The sequence below is a fragment of the Arvicola amphibius genome, chromosome 12 (genome assembly GCF_903992535.2).
Source record: "Arvicola amphibius chromosome 12, mArvAmp1.2, whole genome shotgun sequence".
Taxonomy (NCBI): domain Eukaryota; kingdom Metazoa; phylum Chordata; class Mammalia; order Rodentia; family Cricetidae; genus Arvicola; species Arvicola amphibius.
This window is the reverse complement of record NC_052058.2, coordinates 14,894,968-14,913,415: the sequence shown is the minus strand read 5'-3', so window position 1 is coordinate 14,913,415 and position 18,448 is coordinate 14,894,968. Positions and strand designations below refer to the sequence as shown.

The following is an 18,448-nucleotide window of genomic DNA, read 5'->3' as shown; positions in this document are numbered from 1 at the left end:
TGCTTGGCTGATGGCAACTGTAAATATCTGTTAATATCCTCGTCCTAATTTCATTGGATTGTTTGTCTTATAAACAGTTGGGAAGTGCTGTTCACTTAGAGGGTTATTCTCTTTCTTCCTCTATTTTAGGATTGTGTAACCTTGGTTTATGCTATTTGAATGAGTTTAAAGAAAGTTTTATCATATTGGATGATATTTTTAGGGTAGTTCATGAGTATAAGACCTGTCCTCTGAGACACTTAATTTTACTGAGAAATTATTCAGAATGATAAAACAATATTGGCACAAATATAGGCAACCCCAGCAAAAATAGTACCCAGGAACAAATATATTTTGTGATCTTCAAGTATGATGAAGGCACATCTCAACTGATTGAAAGACAATTGTAGGTGAAGACTGCTTGCTTGTTTCCCAGCCACCCTGACATGAATAATCACACAGAAACTATAGTAATTACAACACTGTTTGGCCAGTAGCTTATGAATATTTCTAGCTAACTCTTACATCTTAATGTAACATGGTAGGGCTGGGCTTGTTGGGGTTTCTATCCTGCCTTGTTCCCGTAGCCAATTCAGCCACAAAGAAATCACACAGAGAGTCTGAATTACTTATAAACTGATTGGCCCATTAGCTCAGGCTTCATATTAGCTCTTATAACCTATATTAGCTCATTATTATCTATGTTAGCCCCTTTCTCAGCAGGGCAGGTCACATCTTGCTTCTTTGGTGGTCAGGGCAGGAGTGCTGAGGAATGGGATTCCTCCTTCCCAGCATTCTCCTGTTCTCATTGCCCCACCTCTACTTCCTGTCTGGTTAACCCGCTTATACTTCCTGCCTGGCCAATCAGCATTTATTTAAAACATGATTGATAGAATACAGACAATTCTCCCGTGCCACTTCTCCCTCTTTTTTTTTTTTAACAAAGAAAATATCCATAGTCCATTTTTGGGGAATGTATGCATAGTATTCCAAGCTACTTCCCGCTAGTTGGGGGGTGCTGATAATCTTATGGGGACCTAAAGAAAATTTAGAGTTACAATCAAGTCCTGACTGAAGTATACTGTGAGTCTTGATCATCTCAGGCAGCAGTCTTGAATCTGTTCTGGATATAGAACTCAGACATTTGGGCCATCTGTTCCTACCAAAGATTTCTCAGGTGGTCTTCCTTGATCGAACCTGATTTTTCTTAATTCAGAATGAATCCACAGTCTTTCATTTCCTGTGAAACAAAAGCAAAATCTCTTCTCCAAAGTAACATACCTTTTGACTTCAATTTTGAAGTCAAGGTATTTTCAAAATACTTTTCTTGGAATAATTCAGCAGTATTTATAAGCAAATATCTTTTAACAGCTGTTTCTCCTTCCTCAGCATTCAAACAATTCAAAGAGAGCATAATAACATACAGTATCAAGATTCTCTGTGTATTTTTTTATCTTTATGTGGCTTTATTTTAACCTCTGTTTCTTTTATTTTTACTTTTAACTTTTGGCTTTTTGAGACAGGTTCTCTGTGTATCTTTGGCTGTCCTGGAATTCCCTCCATAGACCAGGCTGTCTTTGAACTCACAGAGATCCTCCTGTCTCTGCCTCCCAAGTACTGTGATTAAAGGCATGTGCCACCACACCTTGAACTCAGAGGTCTGTCTACCTCTGCCTCCCAAGTGTTGGGATTAAAGGTGTGTACCACCATACCCAACTACTCTCTTTCCTTTTTATTTTAAGGAATTTAACCTTTTTTTCCAAGCCTGCATATATTTTTAACACAGTGTAAACCATTTAGGGGTTTTCTTCGTCTTTGAATCTCTCTTTACTATAGATCTCTCTTCTTCTCACCACATGAGTCTTTAGTTTACCAAGCAATATGGGTATGATTAATGCCGTGGCTTTGACAGCTAGATCCAGTCCATTCCTTAGCTTTCTCCGATTCCAGCCTCATGGTGGAGGTACAAGGTCCCTGCCAGCAAGCAAGCTGCAGCAGTCTTCTCACAGACCACACTCAAATGCTTCGTAGTCAGCTGCCTACCAGAAAGAGTCAAGAGTTTGCCCTGGCAGGATGGCCCAGAAAGCTGGCATTTTTAAACGGCACAGCTTTTTTCCTGCTATCACTGAAAACCAGAAAGCATGTGTTCAGCTTTTCATCAACACTGTTTAAATGTTTTGTTGCTGGACCTCTTAAAGAGCTGCAAGGTTTTGCAGCTAAAGCTGAGTTAGGAAGTCTCTCTTAAATGAGAGTGCTTGTTTACCTCTAGCAAGCAAAGCTGACCCGAGAAATTGCTGCTGCCAAGAAAACATGCTTCACTCTATTCTTTCCCAAGCTTTCTCAGGCTTTCTGTGGATACAGCCTCACGTTGGGCGCCATTCTGTAACATGGTGGGGATGGGCTTGTTGGGGTTTCTATCCTTCCCAGTTCCCGCAGCCGTTCATCTCCAAAGAAATCACACAGAGAGTCTGAATCATTTATTTAAAACATGATTGACAGAATACAGACAATTGTCCCGCACCATCTTAAATTAACCCATTTCTATTAATCTGTGAATTGCCATGAGGTTGTGGCCTACTGGTAAGGTTCTCACTGGTGGCTAGCATCTTTCTCCCTCAGCAGCTACATGGCGTCTCCTTGACTTCTACTCTCTCTATATATATTTGTTCAGATTTCCCTCCTGGCTTTATTAAGCCATTGGCTGAAATAGCTTCTTTATTAACCAGGGGTAATAAAACATATCCATTTCATACTGAGGGGAATTCCATATCATCTCTCTTTTTCTGTCTAAATAAAAAGGAAGATTTTAACTTTAACATAGTAAAATTACAATACAAAATAGTTATCAAGCAAGAATTACAGTTTTGATATTTATCAGTCTAAAGTTTCATATTTAAATTATCCTTTGTTATAACTAAGCAAAACTGTAACTATCTGTCCTCACCTCCACCAAAGACACCAGAAGGATATTACATTACCTAAGTAAACAAGAAGTACATTGTAAGCAACTTCCAAACATCTAAAATTGACAGAGACATCTTACTTCCTGGACAGTCACCCAAAGATCTTCTGTAATGTTGGGGCATCCATCTTCAGCCTACAGGCTCATATTATCTGGCAGACTTTTTCTATGAAGGAAGAAATTTGAAGATCTGTTCTTCCTTGTAATGGCAGAGTTAATCAGTTGCTTTCTTCTATGTCCTGCAAAATGTCTGGCAGATTCTTTCATGAAGCAGGAACCCTAAAGGACCATCTTACCTTCTTCTGGCAAGTTCAGCAGTAATTTTTCTGTATGTCCAGTTTACACAGCATACCATAAAGCAGTCCAGGCAAGAGCAATTTCGTGCCCAAATGGCTAGCAAACTCCATAAGCAGCCTGTTCGATGCCCATCATCCTCTTGAAGCTGATTGGTGATGCCAGGAGATGTGTCTCATTGTAATGAAAAAGTCTAAGTTAACAAAATACTTTAAATGCCATATTCTGTATATCTTTGAATGGTTTGAAGAATATTTATCCATCGGAAATCTATCTCTGTATAGCTAGAAAACCTGTCTAACACGACAAGTTTGACTATTATAGATGACTACCTATTAATCTATAATTTTTAATTATACATTGCATTTTAAATGACTTACACAAACTTAATACCATTAAAAAGAGCAAAAATACATATACACAGTGTACCAAATTGATCTTAAGTTTGTAACAATATACCAAATCCATACCAATGTAAAATACTCATCTCTATATCATATCTTCTCCTCCCCCTTTTTTGAATGAGATTGACTATGACCATTGAACCATTTATAAACAGTATTTGGGAATTTGGGCATAGTTTTTTAGATTAGTTCCTGCTGATTGGGAACACTGTTAATCAGGTCTTCTGTGGGGTATCCTTTGTGCTTACTCCCTCTCAGTCATCAGTCCTGAAGCTGTTGTGGATGTTGGACCACCTAGGCCACTTCAGGAGTCTTATTTGATCAACCCATATTAGCCTGGAAGGAATCCACAGGTTTTCATCTTCTGTGGAAACAAAAGCAGAACCTCTTTCCAAAGCAACATATCCTTAGACTCAAATTTTGAAGTCAAGATACCTTTAGAATATATACATTGGTTTAGCTTAGCGGCCCCCACAATCAAATGTCTCTCTGTAGTCAAAAACTTCAAAGAAAGCACAATAGTATACATAATTCAGACACTGTATATTTTCCGTCTTAACATGGCTTTTAAAAATTACTTTTATTCCTTTAATCTATGTCTGTATGTACTTTTTATTACCTTTACTATCTTTTTAAAGACTTCTTAATTTTTTTAATTGTCTGTACTCTTTTCCTCTCTCTCCCAAGCCAATGTACATGTTTTGAACACACTGTGTCTCGTTTAGAGGTCTTTTATGTCTGAATCTGTTCTATTGTGTATCTGAAATCCTTTTCTGACAAGGAGAATTTTAAAATGGGAAGTAGTGTGGTTACAATGGCCCTGGATGCTGGTTCCACCTCTCTCAGCCCTTCAGTATCCCAGAGGTACCTTTACAGCCAGCTCTAGGACCACCGGGTAGGAGCCGTGCTCACCACCTCAACTCTGGGAAGCGCCGTGGAGCAGATAAACCCTTTTTTGTCTGAGTAAAAGCTAAATTTGCCCTGCAGTGCATTGCATGGCCTGGTAATATCTCTGTATGTGGCAGTGGGAATCTGCCATGCTTTCCTGCCTGTGCACGCCTAGCCAACCTGATCTGGCTGCTTTCCCAGGCAGGGGTGCTGAGCAGCAGGCGTGCTCTCAGCTACTTTCCTCCTAACCCCAGTTGGGCATACAAGGACCCAAAGTGGCTGGCAGGCCATGCATGTTTGCCCCAGTTGTTCAGCTGACATTTTGTTGCACCTTAAAATAAAATAGTCCCACACTAGCCCAGAATGGAGTATAATAAAATTTGTTTTTTTTTTTTTCTTACTTAGAGGTAGACTGACAGAAAAAGCCATGATCTGTGTAAACGGGGAGCTGGAATAGAATTCAGCAGCCAAGGGACCCATGCACACTTTTTGTCTACATTTATAGTACATGGGACCACGCCCAAAATGGGCCAGCATCTTAAAGGTTATTGACTAAAGGAGTTCCCATAGCATCTCCCCCTTTTGTCTAAATAAGAGAGTTCCAATAGACTTACCAACTCAGTTTAGATAATTAGGAAATAGTCTTTATATCCTGACAAAAATAAGTTTTAGAAAATCAGTGAACCAAATTCTAAAGTTGGATTCTTTTTTATTGTTCCTATACTCCTGGCACTGGGGAATGAACTTGGTGCCTCATGCATGCTAGGTAAAGCTCTGCTACAAAGCTATATCTCTAGATCTTTAAATAGTTTTTGAAGATTGCAATGATCTTGTTAAATTCCTCAGGCTGCCTTTGTCTTGTGATCCTCTTGCCTCAGCTACTTCAGTAGTGGGATTACTGACCCGGGCCACTATGTCTGGCTGAATTATTTAAGAGCTTAAAGAAATCCCCTATATTTATTCCTGCCAGAATATTTATGATGCTCCAAGATTGATCATGAATTTGTGTTTCTGTGTAGAGTATAAATTCTCTGAAGGTATAGTCTTACTCTTTGGTTGTACCTTCATTGGATAAGTATGATATTACCACACAGTAGGTATTCTTAAAATTGTTTATAGAATTGGTGAATGCATTTATTGTTCTTCTAGCTCTGGGTTCAGTTTTCTATTGTTGTGGAAATCTACCCATGTTATCTTAAGTCTGCAGTAGTAAATACCACAGAGAGGCAGTGATCTGAATTAGGATGCTGTTGATGGATAGGGATAGGAATAGATTAGATACAGAGTTAGTAAATAGTAGGCGCCAAAAGACCTTGGTGATTAAATTCAATCTGTTGAATTAGATGCAAAGAATGACTTTCAGTTAATCAGTGTGATTCAGTATCTTGTCTCTCTAATGACAAACTGTCATTGAAGGTGTGGTTCATTTTGATCTGTTTTTCTCAAGAGTTTTGTGGATTTCCTCTTTTTTTTTCAATGTGTTAGTAGCTAATTTACTCCTGAGAGCAAAGGAAAGGAAGACTGTGAATTCAATTTAGGAAGAAAGAAAATGTAGGAGTACTTGCATATTTGTCAGTTTTTATTCTGTCTTTATCACTGAAGAAATTAAGTAAAGCACATTGACAGTTTAGGAGGGAATAGGGTTGGGGTTTATGTAATAAAAGGAAGCATAGAATATTATGTAGATATTGGTTCTTAAAAGATAGATAGCTTAGGAAACCTCATTTTTAATATTGACCATCAATAAAATTGAAATAATATTTTTTAGCAATTCAGTGTGTATGATATTTTTATATATTTTATGAGTCTGGTATAATAAGATTTGAGTACCCTGTCAAAGAAAAAGCCCTTGATGTAGGGCCTTCCATCTCTTTAACCCATGGGCATATATGCAGTGTTTGGTACATAATAATTCCAAGTGGCACTCAGTAAATATATACTGAAGAAATGAGTTATATTGTATGACTTTCTATACATAAATATATAGAGTTTATTTTAATTGCACATTTTTTGTACCTTAAAATCTTTTCTTGCTACACTTCTCATTGAAGTTCTTTTAAATTAAGAGATAAAAGTCTCTTCTGTATAACTCCATTTCTTGTAACTTGATAATATTGTAGAATTTTATTACATTGTATTAACTTGTTATAAGCTTCCTGGTAGAGTTAGTTATATATTAGGCCTCATAAATACTTCAAGTAAGTTTTAGATCAGTACTTGAAATATAATTTCCCTAATTACAAGGCTTTAAATATAAAAAATTAGTTTTTCTGAGATGCATGCAAGTATCAGAATAAATGAATTTTTAAATCCAAATTTAAAGCATAAAATCAGCTCAGTGATATCTTTGAAATATTTTCATCTTTTAGTAAAATTATCATTGAGCTGGAGAGATGCTTAGTGGTTAAGAGCATCTGCTGCTTTTGCAGAGGACTTGTTTTTTGTTTCCAGCATTCACATGGTGGCTTACAACCACCAGTAACTCCAGCTCCAGGAGATCCAGCACCCTCTTCTGATGTCCATAAGAACTAGGCACACTGTGGTACAAAGACATATATGCAGGCACTCATTTGTACTCAAAATAAAAGTAAGTAAACCTTCAGAAAAAATAAAATCATTGTAATATCAAGGTATACCAAGTGGTACATATTCATATGAACATGTATAAGTAATAAATATTTAAAAACAATCTAAAATGTAGCAAAATATATAACCTCATCTGTCATCTAATTCAGAGAGTCTGGTGAACATTCTCATTTATATTCCCTTCTCCATCTTTGGTACATAAACACACACACACACACACACACACACACACACATCTGAGTATGCTTTATGTATATTTGAGAAAAATCTATTCTGGAAGTGAGTGATACTGTTATTTTCTTGGCAAAGGACAAAAGCAACAAAAATTGTAATTTTGTCTTTTATACTAAGCTTTAAAATTTTGCTTTATTGCTTATAAAATCTAGACGTCTTACTATTATTAATGATAATTATTTTATATACTTAAAGGTGAGTTAACCACACAAGTAATTAACCTTCATAAATATTCAGCGTAGTCCTAGTTGACTACAGAATACAGTAAATATATTTATTTTTACCATAATATTTACTAAGTACATTTTATTTTTGTTCACAGTATCTGGTTATGGATTATTATGTTGGTGGGGATTTACTTACTCTGCTCAGCAAATTTGAAGATAGATTACCTGAAGACATGGCTCGGTTTTACTTGGCTGAGATGGTGATAGCCATTGACTCAGTTCATCAGCTCCACTATGTACACAGGTAAGTTACCCAATCTGTTATTCCATCTGGCTGTTATGATATTATGTCTAGAAACAGCTCTGTTGCTGCCAAATTATTAATTATGGTCTTAGTTACACCTCATCTGCAAACAGTTTATTTTGAGGTTTTGTTTTTACTGTTACTATTTACCTGCATTATTGAACTGATGTGTCTACTTGTATGTCCATGTACATAGATTTTTCTCTATATATGTCCACTTCTAGTCAGTGTTTTTGTGGAAAGCTTTGAACATATGCATGACTGAATTTCCATATAATGTTCTTCCCAAAAGGAGTATGCAACAGTCAGTTTTCTTATAGCTGGTTCTTATACACTGATAGAATTCTAGGCCATAAATTATAGACTTGTTATATATTTTATTTTTCTCAAGGAAAGACTTGGACTGGGGAAATAGCAAGGATGAGGCCCTGAGTTTGATTCCCATTGCCATGTAAAATCAGGACATGACAGTGTGTACTAACCAGGGTTAAGGAATGAAGATCCCTAGAAACAACTGGCTGGCCAGAGAGTCTAGCCAAATCAATGAACTCAGGTTTATTGAGAGACCTTATCTTAGAAAATAAGGTGGAGAGTGATTGCGGAAGAGACCCTAAATTGACCTCTGACCTCATAGGCACATGTACTCACATGTACACACTCATATATATACACATACACAAGAAAAGACTTTAAAGAATTACACAGATACAAAAGGATATTTTTTGTTTAAAAGACACTGATAGTTTAGTTTATGGTGTGATCTTATAAACTGACAGACAATTCATCTCTTATGCATTTTTCTATATGAGCTGGGCATGGTGGTATAAAACTGCAGTTGTAGCCCTTGAGAAGAAGAGGCAAGAGGATGTGGAGTTCAAGATCTGCTTTTGTATGGAATGTGTTAGAGGCCAGCTGAGCTACACAAGACGCTGTCTCAAACAAAACAACTAGAGCTTGTTTTTTTCCTTATGAGTTGCATTTTATATAGATATATATTACATACCATTTATTATTGGATAAAAAAGTTAGCCTATTTAGAAAATGATTTTTATATAGGATTTTTTTTAAAAGAGTAATAAACTATTGAAGAACTTTTAGTGGTTTAAAACAAAGTAGAATCTCATCAGGTTTCCAGGAAACGAGTCTTCCCCGGGCAATGCAGAGTAGGAGAAAGAGGGAGTTGCTAGGAGTAGTGAAGGGCTACTGCTGCGATAGGGAAGAACCACTGCAGTTTTGAAAGTTAGACTTTATTCATTCATTTACTTATTTATTTATTTTGAGATGGGCTCTCACAATGTGTATGTATCTAAGACTGGCCTGGAACCCAGTGCCCCTGCATCAGATTTTCAAGTGCTGGGATGCTAAGCATGTGCTACCAAAGAAGGGTCTTTATCATGAGACTGCTAAATATCATGCTACAGACCTTGGCATCTAATAAAGTACCATTCATTACCGTTTCATGGCTGTATTCAAGTTCAACATATGTTTTTCTCATTTCAATTGTTCTTTTAGATTTTATAAGTTCACTCTTGTTGGAAGCTTGTCAGTCTATACTTTTTCCCTAGTATTTTAACTACTCTCTTGGGTTAGATATGTGATGGAAGTAGAGGAAATATGCCCTCTTTTTGAAGAGCTACTTTGAAGGTGGAACTAATGATAGAATTTAATTGAGTGATAGTAAAAGTAGAACATGCAAAAACCATGTTCCTAAACATTGTGGAGATGTAGAATGAACAGTAGTTAAACAAATGACTCTGGAAGACCTGTAGGAAGAAGCCATGTCCATGTCAGAAGGAAGATATTTTAAAAAATTAAAATACTTTAGTTAAGGGAAACGGGCCAAAGAAATGAAGATATATACAGAGAAAGACCACTAAAGTTTACTATTACATTTTATCATTATTTATTTGGTGTGTGTGTGTATTCACAGTAGGTGGTAGTACACATGTAGACTGATTATGAGGGTGTGAAGGTCAGAGGAATACCTTGGGTGTCATGTATTAGGTGACTTTCACCTTTTGTTTGAGACAGTCTCTCATTGGTTAAGTAGGCTAGAATAGCTGGCCTGCAAGCTTCCAGGAATACTCCTGTCTCTGTTTCCTGATGGAGGACTTTCATTGGTTAATTAATAAAGAAACTGCTTGGCCTAATAGGTCAGAACATAGGTGGGTGGAGTAGACAGAACAGGATGCTGGGAGTGAGGTGATGCTTAAGGCAGTCGCCATAGGAGTCGCCATGCCTCTCTTCTCCGAGATGGACGCAGGTTAAGATCTCCTGGTAAGCAACCACCTCGTGGTGCTACACAGATTACTAAATTACTAGATTACTTGAATTAAAGCAAGATGTGAAAATTAGCCAATAAGAGGCTGAAACTAATGGGCCAGACAGTGTTTAAATGAATACAGTTTCCGTGTAATTGTTTGGGATAAAGCTAGCCTGGTGGCGGGACGCAGCCCCGCCGCTCTATCTACAGTTTCCTGTCTCACCATTGCTGGAGTTACAAGCACATGCCTGAACTCTAGGCTTTTTAAGTGGATTCTAGAGATTGAGTTCAAGTTTCCATGCTTACAAAGCAGGACTTTACTGACTGAGCCATCTCCTTAGGCCTATATTTTATCGTTTTATTTTAAAAACATTCTTATTACATTTTATTTATATTAAATTTATTCATATTAAAATGTGTGTGAGTGTGTGGGGGGGAGAGATAGAGAGACAGAGAGAGAGAGACAGACAGAAAGAGAGACAGACAGACAGACAGTCCACACTGTGGCATATGAATGGAGGACAGCAGACAACATTGGTTCTCTCTGCCATGCGGGTCATTGGGATTGAACTCCAGGTGGTTAGGCTTGTGCCAGGAGCCTTTACCTGCTAAGTCATCTCCAGATTCTCTTTTATCATTTGAATGTTAAAGTCATCACTTGAACACATAGGAAATATATCTATCTTTTCTTGTGCTTTTAGCAAATTGGTTATTTCCCCCTTGTATTTATTAACATACTATTTTGGCAATCATAATTTTTTTCATTAATCTGTTAACTCAGTTTAGACTTTGGCATGGATATACGTTAGTCCTGAGCTTAAAACATGTGTGGCAGCCTCTCTGTGGTTTACTGAATAGTCAGTCAGTTATATTTTAAGGGTGTACCCTTTCTTTTCAGTCATCTCTTTGCTGAGACAGAATTTTGGAGTAGAGTTTAATGACTTAACAGCATCATGTGGTCTGATTCATGTTGAGTAAACTTTCTGCCAAATGTTGGATCATGGCAACATAAATGCTGATTTCAGATTGAAAAAGCACCATTGTTTCTAATCCTGTTAACTAAAATCAACAAAGTATTGCTGTTCAGATTGTCAGCTACAGTGCCATTTGTCAGAGACAAAGAATCCAACCAGAAGACCAGAGGAACCCGTTCAAGTTGGTCTGGTTAAAACATTGTATTTGGCTATCGTACACTAATTTTAGATGACCAGGAGGAAAGATCAGGAATTTTGTGATATTTTCTAACATCTCATATTTAATTTATATAGATAATCATAGCATCGATTCTAGCACCAGAATTTTAATAGCTGATACTGTGTATAGGTCAGTGACTACACTCTTACTTACCCTGGTTCCTGTTCTTGCCTTGTTTCCTAGAACTGGCAGAGATAACAGTGCTGCACATTTGAGCATGTTAGGTAAATAAATGCTCCACCACTGAGGTACAGCGCTAGAATTCAGACTTATATAGTTTCTTGACTCTTAAAAAGAAAGAGAATCTAGATCCAGGAAAAGGACTCTTTCCCCTTCCCATTGCCCCCCCCCACCCCTTTTTGTCTGTCCTGCTCCAGGAATTAGACAGAATGATCTTGGTACATCTTGTCAGGACACATAGAAAATAAGGGCTCACAGACTTTTAGGGTTATATGGGAAGGATTCAGAAGCCAAATTGGAAAGGGTACCAAAGGTTATGGTGGAAGAGGATGTCAGCTGCCTTGTTTCTCTTTTTATTGGGCTCCAAGCTTGGGCTTTTGCTCTCTGGGCAAAAGATTGGAAGATACTTTTTCTGTGGAATTCTGAATGAAAAATAAGTGAGTTTCGTATCCCAAGGAAACAACTAAATCAGGTTAGTCAGCCATATAAAGCATCTCATAATCCTAGTACCCTAATTCCTAAATATAAGTAAATAGCCATGGATCTTGGTCTTTGGTAGAGAACCAGTAAGATTTAGTTGCAAGATCTTTTTTTTTCCTGCCATTTTAGAATCCAGCTGGAAAATAGTCAACGCCCTGATTGTGGATTTCCAGTTTCCAGAACCCTTTATTTTACATTCTTTTAAAGTCCCATTTCTTTTCATACTGTTTTGCTCAGCCTCTTTGGTGCACCCGTTCTTTTTTAGAGAATAAAGTGCTGCCTGTTTCAAGAATTACAAAATAAATCAATTAAGATCTTAATAAAAGAGAAGATTAAATCTAAGGGATGTGTATGTAACTCAGTGATAAAGTGACGGACCCAAGTCCAGTCCCTAGCAATAAAAATAAGATGATCAGTTTATGCCAAAATAAATAATGGAAGAAAAGAAGCTGGAGGGAAAGGTTAACTAAAGCAAGAGAAAATCTGTCCTTCCCCTGAATAACCATGAATAACCATCCAAGAGATGGGAGATGTGTGACTCGCGTGAAACACATTGTGTTGTAGGAAAGGGATCTTCATGCAGTAAAACTTTACACAGTAAAATTATGATGATATATTTAAAGAAAAGTTATCAGAAGTGTTAGAAAATAGAGTTGAAATAGGAGAAAACCCCAAATACGTGGGCTCCTAGAGAAGTTGGCAGGGTCATGGGATGGTAAGACATCTAATAGAAGTTCCAGGATCAAATGAATAACATTTTTTATTATTGAATAACTTTTTTTTTTTTACTGAAAATCCTAGTTCCTAGTACATAGTACCTATTGAAAATATCCAGTACCAACTGAAAACACCTGGTACTGCCTGAAGGACATGAAGTTCATATTTAAAGAGAACACTAAATGCTCATCCTGTGATAGAAAGTAGACCCACTTCACTGCACCTGAAAATCCCTGGGAGAGTACAGGTGACTGAGGCAAGGTTGTATAATCAAGACACTGTTTATCCAGTCTGTAGTTGGTAATGCATAGACTGAGTTTTCGTCTTTTGTGCCTAGTGGTTAGAGGTTAATATGTGTCCCTGAGGATTTCCTCTTCTAGATTGAGTTTCGAGTTTTCAAGGGATTAGGAGGTCACTGCAACATGACATCCCTTTTGTCAAATCATATTTAGGAACACTTGATGTGAACTTGTTATTTAGACCATGAATTGTGTATATCACATAGGGTTATATCAGTCATTACTACTTTGAATATTTATTAGACTATATTTCCTGATAATTAAGTCTGATCTCCCTTTCCTTTCTCCCATTCATGCTGTCTCCTTCTTCCCTTGTTCTCCCCACTTTCCTTTTTTATAATTGATTAAGGTACTTAAAGTAAAAAAAAAAAATTGATGCCAAGATATGAAAAGGAATACTCATAGTGATTAAGACATTGTATTTGAGGGGCTAGAAACATGGTTCAGTAGTTAAGCGTATGTTTGACAGAGGACCTTAGTACAGATCCTAGCACCCATGGTAGGCGGCTGACATTCTCCTATAACTTCAGCTCTAGGTGATTCCCATGACCTCTTTTGGCCTCCACAGTCACAGGCACTCAAATGTTCATACCCACATGCACATATGTATACATGTAGCTAAAATAAAGACTTCTAGAGAAACTTGTTTAGAAATGAATACTAGTTGGATGGCTTAGTAGATAAAAGGACTTGTCTCCCCCTGAGTTGAATCCATGGCAACCATGGTTTAAGGAGGGAACTCATTTAAGACAGCTGTCCTTTGACTTTTACATAGAATCCATGGAATACATATGCTGCCCCAATAGCAATAATAAATAAATTTTAAAATAAATTTCACCTGGGGGAACATCCCATTTCAATGTACACATTTCCATGCTTCCTTTTTAATGTTTATCTTTTCTTTTTTCTTGTTTAAATTTTTTTTATTTTTAATTAAAAATTTCCACCTCTTCCCCTCCTTCCATTTCTCTCCTCCTTCCCCCACCCCTCCCCCTCCCTTACCAGTCCAAAGAGCAGTCAAGGTTCCCTGCCCTGTTGGAAGTCCAAGGTCCTCCCCCCTCCATCCAGGTCTAGGAAGGTGAGCATCAAAACAGACTAGGCTCCCACAAGGCCAGTACATGCAGCAGGATCAAAACCCAGTGCCATTGTCCTTGGCTTCTCAGTCAGCCCTCCTTGTCAGCCATGTTCAGAGAGTCCAGTTTGATCACATGCTATATCAGTCCCAGTTTAGCTAGCCGTGGTGAGCTCCCAGTAGATCAGCCCCACTGTCTCAGTGGGTGGGCGCACCACTCGCGGTCCTGACTTCCTTGCTCATTTGTTATTTGCAGATGATATGATAGTGTACATAAGTGACCCCAAAAACTCTACCAAAGACACCTTTAGTAACGTGGCAGGATACAAGATCAACTCCAAAAATTCAGATGCCCTTCTATACACAAAGGATAAAGAAGCAGAGAAGGAAATCAGAGAAGCATCACCTTTCACGATAGCCACAAATAGCATAAAATATCTTGGGGTAACTCTAACGAAGGAAATGAAAGATCTATTTGACAAGAACTTTAAGTCTTTGAAGAAAGAAATTGAAGAGGATACCAGAAAATGGAAGGATATCCCTTGCTTTTGGATTGGGAGGATCAACATAGTAAAAATGGCAATTCTACCAAAAGCAATCTATAGATTCAATGCAATCCCCATAAAAATCCCAACACAGTTTTTCACAGACCTTGAGAGAACAATAATCAACTTTATATGGAAAAACAAAAAACCGAGGATAGCCAAAACAATCCTATACAATAAAGGTACTTCTGGAGGCATTACCATCCCTGACTTCAAATGAGCTACATTATTGAAAACAGCTTGGTATTGGCACAATAACAGAGATGTTTACCAATGGAATCGAATAGAAGACCCAGATTTTAACCCACAAACCTATGAACACCTGATTTTCGACAAAGGAGCTAAAAGTATACAATGGAAGAAAGAAAGCATCTTTAAATTTTTTTCATGTGGAAAACCCAAGTTTCAGAACAGGTTAAGATCTTTTTATTGTTTTTGTTTTTGTTTTCTTCTCTCATATATTACATCCTGACCATAGTTTCTCTTCCCTCTTCCCCTCACAGCTTCACCTACCTCCCAACCAAACATGGCATATACAGTTGCAATAAGACTAGGCATGTTCCCTCCTATTAAGACTGGAGGAGGCAGCCCAGTAGGGAGAAAAGGGATCCCAAAAGCAGGCACAAGAGTTAGGGACAGCCCCCACTCCTACTGTTAGGAGTCTCACAAGAAGACCAGGCTTCTCAAATGGGTTAAGATCCTTAGGGCAACAACATAGTGTCTTTTTGTCGGTAAAAATCTGTTTCTGAAGGTGAATTGAACAGATTTGGAGAAACTGAATGGTTTCATGTGTCTGTCTACTACTATTATTGTAGTATCTTTTTGTTGATAAAATTTCTTTCTGAAGGTGATTGAACAGATATGGGGAAACTTAATGGTTTCATGTTCCTGTTTATTATTACTACTGCTACTGCTACTACCACTGCCACCACTACTACTACACTTCTTAGGTAATGTCTTGTATAAAGTCTTAAAATGTAATGATTTTTTTAAAAAATGCATTCTTAATCCCAAACTAAAAACCAGACTTAGCTTATTGGTGGATTTCTATATACTCACATTTTCTCCTTATATGATTTTTCCATATTCATGACACACAATTTTAATTTTTATTAATCTTCTCTCCTTGATTTTAATAATGTTAGATAATGCCATTAATTTAGAGTAAATCACAACTATAGATCACAAGAAATAGGTCAGTGCTGTTTTAATAGGATTTTTTGAGAGAAATACCCTATAGTAAACTACAAAGAAGGTTTTATCCTTTGTCCCTTAGAAGTTCATGAAGAATACATGTGGGTCAAGCCTTTTCAATGTTTTGGGTAGATCTTGCCTTCTTTAGCATGGGTTTTTAGAGAGTATTGGCCAGTTATCTGCTTGGTATTTGAAAAATCATTACCATTACATATTGTAAATACTTTGCAACTTAAAGCTGAAAGAGTACATAATTTTATCTGTGTAGATTTATCCCCTTTACTAAGAATACAATAATAGTTTTAGCAAAATTAAGACATAATTTTAATATTTAGTCCAGGTATATTATAATTCAGTATGATTTTTAAAACACGTTGTATATAAAGGAGAAGTATAGTGTGACCAAAAAGTAAAAATAAGCATATTCTTTTGAAAGTGCACTCTTCCAAACTATATTAAACAAATGTAGGCGAGGTTGTCAGGATGCGTCTGGGAAAGAGAAATACAGGTCTTAGCTTAGACATCAATACAGTGCCTACACAGCGTTCTGATCATGCTGTCTGGCTTGAGGCCTATGTATGGAATTAAATGACCTCTGTAATTAATTTAATGGTTAGTTAGAGTTAATAATTACTTCTTTGTATGTAGGTTAACTAATACTGACAAATTCATATTTCATTATTAACAGGTATAATCATGCTTCTGTCTCCCTTTCAATATATCATTGCAGTTAAATGCTTTAAAATATTTCCCTGTTATAAAATAAAGATGTGTACCAGTTATAAGTAATAATTATGTTGTTTTAAAATAGTGCTCTTGAGAAGAATTAGGAGGTGTAGTCTTGTTTCTTTGCTTGTGATGGGCTGTTTCTAGTTGCTGATATTTTTTTGGTTAAACTTCAGTGCTTTGCATGTGTCTAGAAATCAGTCTGTTTTAGGTTTAGCTTCACAGAGTATTTCCTGAAGACTTTCTGAATTTCTTTAATAGCTTTAATGTTCTCTTGGTGTACACCTGTAAATTTTATTAATTTGAATATTCTTTGTCTTCATTTGGTTAATTTTACCAAGGGTTTGTCAATATTTTTATCTTTATCTTTTTTCTCTTATTATTAAACATTTTAAGTTTTATATTTATTGATTAAAGTTGATCCTGGACCAGTTCATTACACGTGTAAGACACTCCAGTCACTGTGAGCCGCACCCTCTTTCACCCCATCCCTGTCATCACTCCTTCCTACCTGAAATCTTCCCATATGCGCGTCCTTTGTTTTGCTAATTCTTCTCAAGCCATGCCATTCCTTGATGACCATGCACTCAAATATATAAGCCTGTGGCGCCATTCATATTCAAACCACCACACCGTATGATCAGGTACACATCTTTTGGGTAAATAACCAGAGGACGCTGTATCCTACTAAAGAGATACTGTTTTTTTTTTTTTCCTCATGGTTTATTTTTTTTATATTTAAAAATTTCCATCTCCTTCCCTCCTCCTCCCCCCTCCCTCCCCTCCTTCTCCCCCTTCCCTCCCCTCCCCTCCACCCATACCTCCCTTCCCTCCCTCTCAAGGCCAAGGAGCCATCAGGGTTCCCCACTCTATGCTAAGACCAAGGTCCTCCCAACTCCCCCCAGGTCCAGGAAGGTGATCGACCAAGCTGAGAAGGCTCCCACAGAGCCCGTCCATGCAGAAGAATCAGAGCCCAGAGCCATTGTCCTTTGCTTCTCAGTCAGCCCCCGCTGTTGGCCACATTCAGAGAGACGGGTTTGGTCGCATGATCCATCAGTCCCATTCCAACTGGAGTTGGTGATCTCCCATTAGTTCTGTCCCACCATCTCCATGAGTGAACACACCCCTCTCGTTCCTGACTTTCTCCCTCATGTTCTCGCTCCTTCTGCTCCTCATCAGGACCTTGGGAGCTCAGTCCACTTGTTTACTCTTGCTTCTTGCTGCTCTTCACAACAGAAAATGGAAACAAGTAAGTTGTCCATCAACTAATGAATGGATAGTGAAAATGTGGTACATATATACAGTGGACATTTATTCAACTGTGAAAAAATGAATTACAATTGCAGTTAATGAATTGAGCCAGAAAATAACACATTGAGGTCACACACACACCATAAATGACAAATGCCACATGTTGTCTATTATATGGATCCTAGCCCTATATCATTAGATTTGTGTGTGAAACTGAGAGAAATAAAAATAAAGAGGTCAAAATGACCTATTGCTAAAATAAATAAATTAATTAAATTAAATTAAAAAAATAAAATAATGCTCTTCTGAGATAGTTAAGCCTGGCACATTGGGCTGGGGTGTCCTTAGCCATGATACTGTTCTTGTAAGCCCAGCAGTATTATTTGGTTTTCACTAATAAGGAAAGTTAATGATTTTAGAAACTTTGTAGATGACTGGCTAGATTTATATTCAAATCAGAGAAACTGGAATAATGCATTTGTGAGGGTAAGGGAGAGTGTCATCTTTTCTAAGCACTTCTCTTACTTTTCATGGACTGTAAAGGTTGTGACTGATGTCTTGCTTTAGCTTACCTTTCCCTCTTTGGTTGACAGTGCTTGGGATCTGGTTGGCCAGCTGCCCCGTTATTGCAAGATGTCACTGGCTCAGGGTCGATCTGAATGCCAGATGTTGTTTTTGCTTCTTAAAACAAAAAATATAATTTGACATC

At 37.4% G+C, this 18,448-nt stretch overlaps 1 protein-coding gene across 3 annotated transcripts in view; it reads left to right on the top strand.

Moving 5' to 3' along the window:
* The window catches only part of Cdc42bpa (CDC42 binding protein kinase alpha), a 234,611-nt gene that overhangs the window by 98,741 nt on the left and 117,422 nt on the right, over positions 1-18,448 (top strand). For all 3 annotated transcript variants that reach the window (XM_038349025.1, XM_038349027.1, XM_038349026.1), the window contains exon 5: positions 7,670-7,818. In XM_038349025.1, the coding sequence (XP_038204953.1) occupies positions 7,670-7,818 (149 nt within the window). The remainder of the gene's footprint in view (positions 1-7,669; positions 7,819-18,448) is intronic.